The 15,299-nt window shown below is 33.7% G+C and overlaps 1 protein-coding gene across 1 annotated transcript in view; it reads right to left on the reverse strand.

The window, feature by feature from the left end:
• Cfap47 (cilia and flagella associated protein 47) overlaps positions 1 to 15,299 on the reverse strand; it is a 223,411-nt gene that overhangs the window by 125,502 nt on the left and 82,610 nt on the right. Inside the window, exons 30-32 of the mRNA XM_070039243.1 lie at positions 14,387 to 14,605; positions 6,439 to 6,520; positions 5,179 to 5,307 (exon numbers count right to left, since the gene is read on the reverse strand). Of these exons, the coding sequence (XP_069895344.1) occupies positions 5,179 to 5,307; positions 6,439 to 6,520; positions 14,387 to 14,605 (430 nt within the window). The remainder of the gene's footprint in view (positions 1 to 5,178; positions 5,308 to 6,438; positions 6,521 to 14,386; positions 14,606 to 15,299) is intronic.

Raw genomic sequence — 15,299 nt, forward strand, 5'->3', positions numbered from 1 at the left:
TCCATAACCATCCCACATTCACCTCAACATTCTAAAAGCTGCACATAGTGAAGACTTTCAAATTCCCCATAGAAAGGTATGTTTTTCTGGTATGTGGAAGTACATGAAGGAAGCAGAAAGCAAGTCAGAAGCACCAGGGGATAATGATCTCAGAAGCAACTCTTCACAGAAAATGATGATGAAATTGGTGTTTAAATACTCTAATTTCCTCAGCACTCAGTAGGGATTAATCTTAGATATGTATTGTAATGTCTCCCATAGAACTCTAGGAGATTGAGCTCTGGTTGCCATAAGAAACTTGCTTGAAGCCACATCTATTATTACCTTCTTTATATTCTCTGTTTCAATTCCCTACTGTTCTTGCATGTTGGGATCACTTCTGGGGAAAAAAAAAAACTACTTGGGCTAAAATATTTGTCTCAGAGTCTGCTTCCAGGAGAATCCCAATGGACTTTAATAGTCAAGAATATAAATTACTGCTTTGGAAAATAATCACTTCTCTAAGCAGTATACATATCTATGCTAATTGCTAATTACCGTCCCAAATGCTGATAATTTAAAAATCATTAAGATACATATCAGGGTCCCTAAACTGTTTTTATTTCACTTCTTACCATGGGAACTATTTTTAATTTCATCAAGAACCCATTACCCATTGAATTTTTTTCTGGCAGATGTCTAGTGAGAATCATCATCCACAAAATGTGAACTGCATTTTTGGAAGAAGTGTAAAGAACCGCCTTCTTTCATTCTGGCAGTTTTGTCATCTAGAATGTCTTACATTTCAAGAGGGCTTTTAGATCCATTTTATAGTATAAATCATTTGAACTCTTACCCTTTTCTAGGGAACATTAAATGATAAAAATGTCTGAGCATATCTGATGAGATAAATGTTTTGGTCTAATGATCTTATCTGACTAAGGAATCATCTATTATCTGTCAAATCTCCTCTGCAAAGGAAACAAGGTCTGCAAGTGAACCTTGACTCAAAACTCAGATTTAATGCTAGACACACAAGGGGCATGAATGTAGCTTCTGGTACAGAAAGAACCACCATTCTTAGAGCCTAATTCTATAGAAGTACTTTTTTTTATTATCAAAGATGAAAGACCTGTTGGTTTTCACTAAGCTACAGACTAGTAGGCTCCATCAAATATGCTAAAAATGAATTGTTAGAAAAAGAACTAAAGAATAAAAACAGAAAGAACAAGACTTATTCATATAAAAATTAAATATATCTTTGGAGCATGTATTATGTTCCTCAACATCAAAACTACATAAAGTATGAGTTAAATGAATAGAATGAGGATTACAGGAGGATTAGCTGTGCTGGGTAATCAATCAAACTTAGATAAATCAATTTTAGTGGTCTATACTTTCCTGCCTTCATAAAACTTGGTTCACATTTCCATTTTTAAAAGATCTGATTGAAGAAATGTGAATGATTTGTAATAGATTACCCATATAATAGAACAAAATTTATGCTATATCACAATTGAGCATATATTAGAAATAAAATGAAAATCACAAACTAGGAAAATTGAGGGAATGGATGTGATTGGGGGAGATAAGAGAGAACCATGAAAGGGGGGACAGTGAGCAAGAGGCATTGTACTCATAAACTCACATGCTGATTTGAACCTCCTTTGTACAACTATTTAAAGATAATTTTTAAAAACTCTTACTAATGATACATATTTATAGGTATTGTATACTATCCATCAATGACATCTTTTCCCTATGAACTTTGGCATTATATTTATCTTATTGCTGCTCAATGACAATTCTGGATTATCTTTAAGTAGTTGTACAAAGGGGTTTCAATGAAATATGTCACTGATAATTTTTAATTATATATTATTTCAGTGCATTGGCACAGAAAGAAGATAATAATTTTCATCATTAAATTTTCAATAAATCTCTAAAAAATATCTATTTACATACTTCTTCTGAAGAATCATTTCAAATAGACCTACGTTGCCTAGAAGGAAGATAGCTAGTTTCTTACTTTTAGATTTACGGATGTCTGATCATTTAACATTTAATTGATGTATCTTTATATAATTAACTCAAGGACTTTGCAAAAGTAAATTTGTAGGACATCCAAATTAATTGAGAAATCAAACAAATAAGCCATATATCATTGTTAAAATACTGGATTAAGTAATGAGTGATTATTCATTACCCTGAGGATGCCATGTAACCACAAAACCACAATATCCTAAGACTTGGAAGTTTCTCCTTTACTGAAATGTACAAATGCACATGCTCTGTGGCTTTAACTTTTTTTTTTGTCAGTCATGGGGCTTGAACTCTGGGTCTGAGTACCGTTCCTGAGCTCTTCAGCTCAAGGCAAGTGCTCTACCCCTTGAGTCACAGTGTCACTTCCGGTTTTCTGGTGGTTAATTGGAGGTAAGAGTCTAGATTTCCCTGGCTTTGAACGGTGATCCTCAGATCTCAGCTTCCTGAGTAGCCAGAATTACAGGTGCCAGTCATATGCAACTGGCTTGAGGCTTTAACTTTTGTGAATGCTTCTGGATTGTATGAACAGTGAGTAGGACAATGGAATCCACTCTTGTGTGTGTGTGTGTGTGTGTGTGTGTGTGTGTCCCTCCTCCCTCCACCTGTTGTCTGCCATGCTGCATTATGATGTGGAATGGAGCTCCTGCATTTGGCAGACAGCCCTAGTGTGGGGGTGCCCAGGTCAGCCCTGTGCCCCGTGGGGGGCCTGGCCCTCAGCAGAGTCATCCCATTAGAATCTCCTCTTTGAGCCACAATGCTTTCTGTCCCTAAGCCTTTTTTGCTATTACTTAAGCTATGTCAGCAAGCTGAAATTCAAAGTTTACTGAGGATGCAAGGACAACATTCCCAACATGTATTTGCCTATGGGGAACGGTAAATTCGGAACTAGCATCCAGTCAGCAATGAGTTCATTTTTCCTACAGTTCTGAAGTGTCCAACAGAGGAAAGTATTCAGGAAGGATTTAAAGAGTGGTGATATCCTCAATTATGGATGGGTGGATTTAAGATGATGATGCATAATATGGACTCTTGTCCTGAAATAATGGGGAAAAAACCCAAAGCACATATAGGAACAACTCATCTATCCAAATCTTACCTGTGTGGACAAAATGTCATAGAGAAGACAGAAATACGTATTTCAGGACCACAATGCATAGTTCAAACACATAGTTTTTGGATGTATAAATACTCTGAGCTACAATATTTGGTATCTCGAAAATTACAAGTTGGCTTTCTCCCTCTTAATTCATAAAAATCCATGTGGCACTTTTGGTTAGAATGTATTTGTTTTGTTTTAGAGACAATTTCAGTAAGAATGGATACCTATCTTAGACTAGAAAAGGTATAATAGGAAAACCTAATACTCTAAGTAGGCACACTGATAACAGCAACAAGCAAGTGACATGATAGCCATATGCCAAGAGAATAAAGAAAAAACAATTAAAAACCAAAAATAAGAATCAAAATGTCTGAGCACCAACTACAGGGGAAACAATGAGTCCCATGCTATTTTTTCCCTTTTTTTAAGTTTTATTGTAAAGTTGATATACAGAGGGGTTACAGTTATGTAAGTCAGTTAATGAGTACCTGTTCAATACTTTTCTGGTTACCTCAGTCATGCAAATACAACTGTAGATAATGACTGAAGATTTCGTGGTCTAACCTACCCACAGCAACAAATAATTTGATTTTATTACATAGATTTTAAACTAATTTGGAGAAAATGTTTACTAAGAAAGACTTTTTATTTGAAAATATCTTATTGTAGAAAAGACTTGTGACAGTACACTGGAAACAAATGAGAAAGCAAATGGTAAAACTTCTTCAGCTATTTATCTCTGATCATATTTGTTCCCAAGTTTTGTATAAACTACCATCATATTTAGATCTTTTAGTACATAGATTCCTCCTTACTGTACTTACATTTAGAATGATATTTTGTCTTTGAGGGTTCTGTTAGAGTTTTCCACTTATTTTGCCTATCTTAGGGCTTGAACTCAAGGCCTGGGCACTGTCCCTCTGACCTATTGTTGCACATGCCTAGGGTTCTACCACTTGAGCCACGGTTCCACTTCCAGCTTTTGGTGATTAATTGAAGTTCATAATCTCAAGGACTTCTCTCCCTCGCTGACTTTGGACCATTATCCTTAGATCTATAGGCATGAGTCATCAGTGCCCAACAAATGGTTTTCCACATTTTATGCTTTCATTATCTATCATTTTTTAATTACAAATTCATTTTTGTCATTTGAAAATGTAATGCAGAACAACTACAATTAAATATACAGATTTAAGAAGCAGAAGTAATCAATGCATAAGGAAATTGGGTGAAATAAGCTATATCCTGTTACTCCAGTAACTAGGAAGAACTAATAAATGGAATCCTCTGATGTATGCACGGGCTCTCAATATGTGGCAGAATCTAAAATGATTTTTGGAAAAATCACAAACTTCCACTTATTCTTTGAAATATACTTAAGCAATATTATTTTATTTTTCATATGAAACTGTCAATCCATTTCTGCTTAATATATGGCTGGAGCAACCCATGCTATAAATAGAATACGTGGAACAACACAACACATAGATGACCTAAGGCAATCTTTATTTTTCCTATGACTTTTACCACCAAAGCAATGAAGAAAAACCTCAAATTTGTGCTGCAACCTTAAGTCTTTCTACAGACTAATGCATACACTCTCAGTACAGCAGGAGTGAAATTAATTTATCATGGTGTCTTGGCATGCCATACTTTCTGCAACCTTTCCCACAAGTCCTGTTTTCCCCTAGTCTTGACTGGAATCAAACTCTACTTATCCTTGACCTCTCTCTCCATCAACTCCAAAGATGTAGTCATTCAGCAAAGAACATGGTACTTTGTGAGGAATAATAAAATTTAGTGAAATGACTAAATTCTGACCAATGGAATATGAAATGGAAATGATGCACCTTTCAAGTGACATCCTTAAATATATTTCCTCATCCCCCATTACTCTTTTACCTGCTCTTTTATTTTCCGGAGAACATAGATACATAGAAAAGCTAAACCATTCATTTTTCAGTATTTACACACAGAGTAAGCATTGCTTATTGTTGAGCCAAAATACTTTTCATGTGAATAAAGCAAATTACATCAAACAAGAATGGGAGAGTTACCTTGTATGTCTGCAGGAAAACATCTGTCCATGCCCATTTACTCCAGCCTTCAAACTTTTTCATATCTATAGTTACAGAATATTTCTCCATGGGTGTAGAGGAACGCAGAACCTTGGAATCAGGGGAAGACTTCAAGAAATAAAATATTATATTTAGAAAAGAAATAAAATATTATAACACAAATTAACATTTGAGGAAAATGTAAATGTAAATTTAGCTACATAGAAGAAGAATTCATTTACAAAAAATTTCATGCCCTTTTCATATATGCATCAACAGCTCTAGCTATCATATGCCAAAAATATACATTATCAACAGAATTAATATTCCATAGCATGAAGTCACTCCTTTAGGCCATTGATTATCACTCCACACTTCTTCCCTGTCTACTACTCATTCTGTATTAGACAAGGTAGAACAAGATGCAAACTTCCATTGAGCCTTGAGGCCAAAAAGAACCAGACCTTTGGACTGACCCATAAAAATGTAGTTAGGCCAGGCACTGGTGGCTCACTCCTATAATCCTAGCTACTCAGGAGGTTGGGATATGAGGATCTTGGTTTGAAGCCAGCACAGGCAGGAAAGTCCATGAGACTCTTATCTCCAATAAACTACTCAGACAAAGCCAGAAGTGGTCCTGTATCTCAAGGGATAGAGCACTAGCCTTGAGCCAAAGAAGGTCAGGGACACTGCCAAGGCCCAGAATTCAAGCCCCAGGACCAGCAAAAAAAAATGAGAAAAAGAAAAATTAGGGCTGAAAAATAGCTCCATGGCTCTCTCAAGTCATGTGGTAAGTGTAGTGACAGCACCATTACTAAAGCCCACTCACTTAGGCCTTTGACCCCCTTAAAAGCTATATTCTTCCTCAATAGATTATCATAAAATAAACTATATACTTTGAGTAACTACATATGTCTTACTTAATTTGTCCCTATTCTTCCCTAAAACTGAAGTAAGGAAGCAGTACGTGGTGGTGAAATTGAAGATATACATTCTTGAAATTTATATAAACTCATACCACTCTATTTACAAAGCCTCCTCTAACAGCAACTATGTTTAGGAAAGTCACATAATCATATTTTTCCATAGAACAATAGATTTTTAGATGAATGCACACACAAAATAACATGAGCTACTCAAAGAGAATTAAACATTGGAATGTTCCATATATAAACATCAACAACTCCCAAATAGAACCTTTTAATAAAGACTACAATATTAACAAATTTTGTTGATGCTTCCTAGACATTGTTTTCTTACCATTATTTTGCGCCACCTCCTATAATCATCCGGCTCAAACAAAAATTCTGGAAGTATGTGAGATATACATCCTCCCTGAGCACTAAAATTTAAAAAAAAGAAAAACTTGATTATTGGCAGTAATCTTCAACTAAATTACTTCAATAATAACAAGGAACCAATGGCTAATGTCTAATAATTTTTACTTTTCAGGAGGCTGAAATGTAGAGGATTGTGATTCAAGAACAGCCTGGGCAGAAATGACCTCTGGACTACCTCTCCAAAACAACAAACAGAAAAAGAGATGGAGATGTGGCTTAAATGGTTTGTGCCAGCCCTAACTTCAAACTCCAAAATCAACAAAAAATATATTCAATAATAAGCTTTTTTATATGGATTGAATCCTAATTTTCAAATTTAAAATTCGTATAATTAAAAATTTTCTAACTTATTTATAAGATGATTTTTTTTGTTGCTTTGGATGTCCCTCCTCCACGGTATAATTCCTGTTTTCATTATATTTGATGTTGGTATAATTTGTGGAGCAGAAGGAAAAAAAAACAAATTGTTTAAATAGGGATACAGGTTGACCCATTGCAACAATGAGATGTATAAGATGTTATGTTGAAAAACGAACTTTACAAGTTTGGTGTAGGGATGAAGAGGGGGTAACGGGAGGTGGGTGGGGGAGGTAGGGGAAGGAGGGGAGGTGGAAGGCATGGTAGGGGAAAAACAAAGGAGGAGGCAACCATGATAAGAAATGTACTTATTACCTTGCTCATGTAATTGTAACCCCTCTGTACAGTATTTTCACAATTATAAAACAAATTTCCTAAGAAATAAAATTGCATATGATGTGACCTTTAAAGAATTTAATTGATTGAAAAGTATTTTGTAAGTAACTAAAACCGCACACTTATATATCCTTATACCAATAATTATTACTTAGTCTCTGTTGCCAATATAATAACAATTTTCTTGTTGTTATAGCATTAAAATTTTGAAAATCTGGAAACTTTTGAACACAACAGAAGTATCTAGTAGCTCATTAGTTCTCTAACTACTCTAATGCTTACTGAAGAATTATTATCATATATGGCTAAAAATAGAAAACTCTAAATATCAGGAAGTCCATATCTAATTTTTCCAAAGAGACATGCAATATTTGTTTGTTTGTTTGTTTGTTTGGTCGGTTGTGGGGCTTGAACTCTGGGCCTAAGTGCTGCCCCTCAGCTCTTCAGCTCAAGGCAAGCACTCTACCACTTGAGCTACAGCACCACTTCCAGAGACATGCAATATTAAAGAATTGTTATTATGTATGTTTGTGATAGTATATATGAAGTGGTAAATATCTGCTTGTATTATGTAATCCATTTTAAAACCTACAATTTTTCTATCTACCTATCTACTACTTTTTCACTGCAAAAGAATTCCTTTTCTTTTCTCTCTTCTATTTTCTTTCTGGTACAAGGGCTTTAATACAGAGCTTCACGTTCGACTTTTTCACTCATGGCTGGTGCATTATCACTTAAGCCACAATTCTAGTCAAGTATTTTGCTAGATAATTGGAGATAAGTCTCATGCGTTTGTCTGTTATTGACAAAAGAGGTTTGAGTCCGTTAGTCTAATTCATTAAATGAACACAGACCACTCCTCAGTAATAAAACAGAGAAAAATATTGCATCTACTGTTCCATTGGAGAGGCATCTTTCAGAGTATATAGTCCTGTAATTACTGAGAAACAAGGGGGAAAAAAGAAAGCTCAAGATGATGATGGAAATTCAAGCCTTGAAGATAGAACCAAGGAATTTAAAGATACATGAGGAAGGAAATTTGTGGATGTAGAGGCAGTGAGCACAGTTCTAGAGCTGTTCATTTTGTTGTAATCCTGGACCACTCTAAGCAAGTGAAAAAAACTGCTGCCTTCTTTGTTTGGAAATTGAGCAACATTTCTTTGATTCTCAGGCAGTTCTTACCCTAATGTATATTACTTGCATAAATTGTCATCATATTTCAATTTTTGTAGTCTTGTACAAAGTTTTATTTTAATGTAACACTGTTTTTGAGCAGAAAGGAGCAAACTAAAGCCTTTGTAAGAAAGTAATTAAGCTATGTCCCTATTCTGTTGGAATCTTGTAGAGTAAAACAAGACAACTGAGAGGAGAGGTATATGAAGAAATTTAGAAATTAGAATCATTTCTTATAACCAAAACTGAGAAAGGATTTCAGGAATAAGTGATCAGTCCAATTAAATGCTACTGATAGCTTAAATAAAAGAGAGCCAATAAAATGGGAGATTCTCAGGAAGGACATCATCTGTTATGTATTTGAGCATTCTATATAGCACACGGGAGAGCAGAACAGGATAAAAGTTAAAGATGAAGAATATACTTTTACATTTTAAAGGTTGATGCTGTCTGTCATCAATGTTTGTTGTTTTCCTTTCTCAATCTATTTCAAAGTCTATTTTCATCACTCCTTAAGACAATAATTACATTTATATCTTCTTGTAAATTCATTTTATTTATTTTTTGTTTATGTGGTACCAAGGAATCGATCCCAGGGCCTCATGCATGCTAACCAATCACTCTACCATTAAGCTACATTCCTCGCCCCATTTATGTCTTATCAGTAGATATTACGATTTGTTTGTAGTGCTATGATATTTAATAACTTATTTGGTTATACTTTTACATACTAAGTTTTCTACTAGAGTATTTTTCTGTGCCTTCAGTGACTAGTTAAAGGTAAAATGTGATGAAATAGCTATTCAATTCCAAACTGATTTCTAAATTTTTAATTTTAACTTAATCTCTAAAAATTTATTTCTTTATTGTACAAAGTAGATATTACTTGCACAAAAGTCATTCCACTGTGTCATCAAATTTAACTGGGGAAGCTAATAGCTTTTATGACTTTTGAATTTTAGTAGATTTATTTCCATGATGAAACATGTACACATATCTTGGATTAATGACCCAATTTTATTAACCACACTGCCACTTTCTAAATGTTAAGTAATTTTTATCACAGTCAACATATCCTGATGGGCAAGTATTTGCTGATAAAGAGCAAATAAATCTGAATGGCTTGGCTTTAATGCCAAAATCATTTTTCCGTACTCATCCTTACATAACATGTCAAAACAGAAACGACCCATGCAAATGTCAACACTATTGGGAGCTAAGACAATAAATATGCTACAAGAATTAACACAAAAATACAAGTACCATAGAGTTTAATAATGCTATCACAGAATAGTTTAATTTCTATAGCAACTATAGGTTCAGAATTTGTATTCAGAACTTCTTTTGCTCTCAGTTAATATTCCATCAAAGTACAGATAATATTTTGAAATAAGTATCAGAAATTTTGCCATATTTAATTACTGGCTTTTCCTTATTGAAACAGTCTTCTAGTATCAAAAGTAGAAATGACAAACTAAAAGAAAAGCTGTATATTTTCTATTTCAAACATACATTTCAGGGCTGGGAAGGTGGCTCAGTGGTAGAGTGCTTGTCTTGCATGCACGAGGCCTTGGGTTCAATTCCTCAGCACCACATAAGCAGAAAAAGCCAGAAGTGGTGCTGTGGCTCAAGTGGTAGAGGGCTAGCCTTGAGCTGAAAGCTGAGAGACAGTGCCCAGGCCCAGAGTTCAGGCCCCATGACCAGTAAAACAAAAACAAAAACAAAAACAAAAAACAAAAAAAAACATACATTTCAACAAATTTCCTAGTCTATCTAATAAACTGAGGATATACCTGGCACACAACGACTTTCTGACATTTCTTATAAAACCCAAATATTATTTTCTAATAGAAATTTATTAAAATACTCTAGTAACCATGATATCATAAGTCATTTCAGTGTATTACTACAGTAATGTATATCATATTGAAATAATTTTATGAAAGCACCTTAACATACAAAAGCCTTAGCCCATACTGCACCGAATTTAAAGTAACAACAATAATGACTTATAATGATGTACATTTTATCAACCAAATAAGTTTGGGAATTCTCATCCTCAGCTTTATAAATGTTGAACTTGGAGATCAAAGCAGGTGAAGTAAGTATGCAAGGTTATAGAAATACAAATGAGCTGGAATTGAAGCCTGAATCTAATTTGATTCTTTTATTCTAGTTCAGTGCACTGTTTCAGGATCACTTGGCTACTTTGAAATAGTACATTCTTAGATGAAATTTCATTAAATAAGTTCTAAAACAGACCTAAATAAAGAAGAAGAATATAAAGTTATACAAAGATAATATATAAAAACTTGGGGGTGGGGGAAGGGAGAGTAGGAGAAAAATGAGGGAAGTGGTAACAAGTTTGACAAGAAATGTACTTATTACCTTACTTATGTAACTGTAACCCCTCTGTATATAACCTTGACAATAAAAAATACCTAAAAAAAAACATTAAATTAAATTTAGCCATAAGGGATTGTATGTTGCTTTATATAGATATATTTATTTTTGAGGAATGAGTAAATTACTTTAAACTAAATGAAATAAAAATCAGAATAATTATAGCTTATATTTTTACGTCTTAGTTTTCAGCTACAATATAGGGTATTTGATGTTTATATTCTACTAGATTAAGTTTCTGAATATTCAAATAAGTGAAAATATTTTTTCAAATAAAACTAATCATATCATATATGTGTAAAAGTCAAAAACAAGTGAAATTAAATAAAAGGGTATTATTCACTGTGTTTGTTTTCCATAATGAAATTCTTTGGGCAAGCAGCTTGGCTTAAACAATACAATTTTATTTTCTAGCACATAGCTATCATCTCACTGTGTTTTTTTTCTTTTCTTTTCTCTTAAGTGGAGAAGGGAGGAGAAAGGGAAGCAGGAAGATGGAGAGGAAAAGAAAGGGGTGGAGAGGTAATCTCTTCATCTTCTTAAAAGGATTTATTACCTCTTTAGCCTTAAAACCTCAATTACCTCCTGCAAGATCTTATCTCCAAGCCAGCAACTGGTGGCTCAAGCCTGTAATCCTAGCTACTTAGGAGGCAGAGATTTGAGGGTGGTGGTTCAAAGCCAGCCTGGACAAGAAAGTCTATGAGAGCCTGATCTTCAATAAACTACTCAGATAAAGCCGGAAGTGCTGTTGCTCAAGTAGTAAAGTGCTAACCTTGAGCACAAAGAGGCTCAGGGACAATGCCCAGGCCCTAATTTCACGCCCCAAGAAAGACAAAAAACAAAAACAAAAATGACAAAAAACTTCTCTCCTTAATTCCCAGAATTAAGGCCTTCAACATATGCATTTAGACAAAAGTACAATTAATGGCAAAAAGACAAGAAATATTATGCAGATTACTGCAAACACAACCTTATCAAATTTATTATCACATCTGATTATATGTTTATAATACAATCCCAGATGCTATTGTAGTGGTCTGAATGAGATCTTATTCTCGAGTGGAAACCCAAACTCCCAGTAAGTCCTGATGTGGCTCTGTAGAGATGTGTCAAGTGAACAATAAGATTATTATAGTGGGCCCAAGTCCAGTTTGATGCTGTCTTTTAAGAAGAAGAAGTCTGAACCCACTGAAAGGCACCAAGGACATTATACAGAGAGGATAAAAATCCTTTAAGATATAGTGAAAGCCATCTGCAAGCCAAGGAATGTCGCCTCAGTTGAAGACTTTAGAACGCCAGCCTCTAAAAATGTGAGAAAATACATTTCTGGCCTTTAAGCAACCCAGTCCATCTTAGAAAATGAATACAGGTATAATGAAATACAAATCTATTTGCAGATTCACAGTTTAATAAGGTTTTTATGTTTAAAATGCATAATATATAGTCTACCTTTTCTAATATGATCCTTTCATTGCTTACATTCTCTTGAAATATACGTCCTTTACTTGTACTACTTTTCTGTTAAATTTTTGTATTACAGTTTTTTCTCATAAAATTTATGTGACTATTCTGAGACCTAATTTCAAAGTTTTATTCCCTATGAGACACAAACTCAAAAGGCAAATATCTGTGAAGGAAAATAAATAATTGACCTTATTCTGTGCTATCAATAATCCTCAGTTTCAATGACAAGAGATAAATAACATGTGATTTTTACCTCATGAAACTCACATGTTAGTGAAATTGAACAACTCAATTTTGAGACAGAGGAATGGAAAATGATGTTTATACCATTTTGTATAATCAATGCAATGTTGTCCACTAACATTGAATGTAGAGAGCTAGGGATATGTCTTTGTTTCTTTCTTTGTGTCTTACAAGCCAAACAGTTTGATGTAATTCTGATCTTGGTATAAATGCTAAAAAAAAAAATTCAGCTCCTCTTCCTCAACTTCTAATGTGAGGAGATATCTGGAAAGAGAAGATTCATTCTCAAGTAAATAAATCTTTAATGATAAGCTTCCTTATATGCATGATACCTTCTAAAACTGTGTTCTACTTTTATATATTTTTGGTTTGTTATTGTTTGATAAAAGAGGGTTGAAAATTGCATATGGCCTCTAGCATCTGAATTGTCCATGCATGAGACAAGGCTTATATCAGACAAGGATACCTATATATGCAGAGCATGACTTTTCTGGATCATTGATTTTTCTGTCAACGTTGTCTCTGTGATTGGAACCTACTTGTCAAGTGAACATATGCTGTTGATTCTAAGATGCAGACTTGGACTTTTCTCTAAGTCTCACCAAGGATCAAGATGTTCCCTATAACTGTTGCAATCAAATATTTTTCATTCATATGGAATATCTTTAGTATCTGATCATAGCAACCTTCATTGGCTACCTGGGTCATAATTCAAAGTTCTAGCTCGATACCAAGCCATAAAGAAATTAATGCAGTTTTGACTATATGGTAGTAAGAACTTAGCAAATGAAAGAAATATTTTGCTTAATCTATGTCTAACTTTTAATAGTACCCCTGTTAGGGGTTCAAAAATCATTATTTGTAACTTTTAAAACTGAATGCTAAATAATTTATTTTTGATTTAAGAGTCCTTAGCTTACTCTTTCATCTAACTTTTTGCTAAAACAGAGAATATCAAACAGAAAAAGCAAAAGAGAAAGTGCACTAATATAAAAATTGTAAGTAACTAATGCTACTTTAGTGAAGAAGGAAGATGAAGGGCAAATACGAATAGGGCCTATGAAGGTGGGAATTTCAGTAACAATAATACTGACATGCAGGACAAAGAAGCAATATAAATTCAGAAACCCTATGCTCTGACTTGTTTTTTTTTTTGTATTGGTATTTGAACTCAGGATCTTGTGCTTGCTAGGGAGGCACTCTGCCATCTGAGCAACAATAACAATCCAATTCCTCAGACTTCAGTTAACATTGCTTTCCCATTTCTTGGCCATTTGTCAATTCATCTCTTAGAGTAACACAGAATTATGATCATAATTATTTTTACAATAGGTTATTATCAATCATGTGTGAAACATTTTACCTGGCATTATAGACTTTAACTATATTAACTAAAATTTCACAGATTCTACAATATATGATGATACTAACAGTAAACAGAGGAACAAAGTTAATCAGATTCTTTCCCTTTTTTGTTAAGTTGATTTATGAGATTATGTGTCTTACATAAGAATTTTCAAAATAACATTATGGTTCAGGACTTAGGAAATTGTAATAAATGCAAATAGCTGTCATAAAACTCTATGATAAGGGCCAGAAAATCATTTTAACAAGACCTCCTGGTGATTCAGATGTATGGTAAAGCGTGAAAATAACTTCCTTGAATTACAAAAATAAAATGTAAGTATAAAAAAGATCATAAAATGCTTATTTTCTGTTACAAGAACATATTTTTCTATTGTGTGTATTATAGGGCATATAATAATAAATTGTTTAAAAATAATCAAAAAATTTCAAAGATTATATTATACATCCATCCATCCACTAATCTATCCATCAATCTATCCATCTAATTGGGCATAATTACATACTTAAATGAACACATTTCTTACGTTATGAAGCTCAGGAGTGAAGAGTGTTGCTTATGAAGCTGGATCACTCTTTCAGTATCATCTGATGGTAAAGATTGGCTTATATTAATTCCAGGTGGCATTCTTCCACTCAGGTGGTAGATCATATCATAAACAGTCTTATTATATTTAAAGAAATCATCCTGTTTGTTGTATTTCTTAGGGGTCTTCATTGAATAGCTTCGCATTTTTTGAACGTCCCTATAGAAAAAAGGTTATAAATTGAAATTTCTTGAAATGATATATTGTGAAAACAAATGCTCAATGTTCAATAACTAAATGAAATACTATTAAAACCAACTAAGCAAAATTTCTAAAAATTCCCCTCACTCTGTTAGGGTTGACAGAAATATCTAATATCTCATTTAAACACATAGGGTTGAATTGTGAATAAACTAGCTTGAGAATAAAAAGGGTGTTTGACTTCTGTACTTGTTACTTACTAATTATGTGAGTGATCCAAGTTACTAAAACTCACTGAGCACAGAAAAAAATAAAAAATAGGAAAAACACAAAGAGAAATATTTTCAAGTGGTCAAGTGCCTGTCTAGCAAGTATGAAGTTCCAGGTTCAAGCCCTAGTACTACAAAAAATGAATCACAAATGTTCACAAATACATGAATGCTTGATTTATGAGAACAGAAGCATTGTAGAATGAATAGGGAATATGAAGAATAATGTTCAATTCACTAGACAAACCCCACAATAGTATCAAATCATTTGAATAAATACCATAAATGGTATTGAATCTCCTGCCACTAGAAACAAGGAATAATCAAATATATGTTGATCTTTATTTCATATCATGTTACAGAGAATAAATTTGGAAAGGATCAAATATTAGTCATAAGAGAAAAAAACAGCAAAGCTCCTAGGGGGGGGGACAAAAGAAATT

The sequence above is a fragment of the Dipodomys merriami genome, unplaced genomic scaffold (assembly GCF_024711535.1).
Source record: "Dipodomys merriami isolate MVZ:Mamm:240054 unplaced genomic scaffold, mDipMer1.0.p SCAF_3, whole genome shotgun sequence".
NCBI lineage: Eukaryota > Metazoa > Chordata > Mammalia > Rodentia > Heteromyidae > Dipodomys > Dipodomys merriami.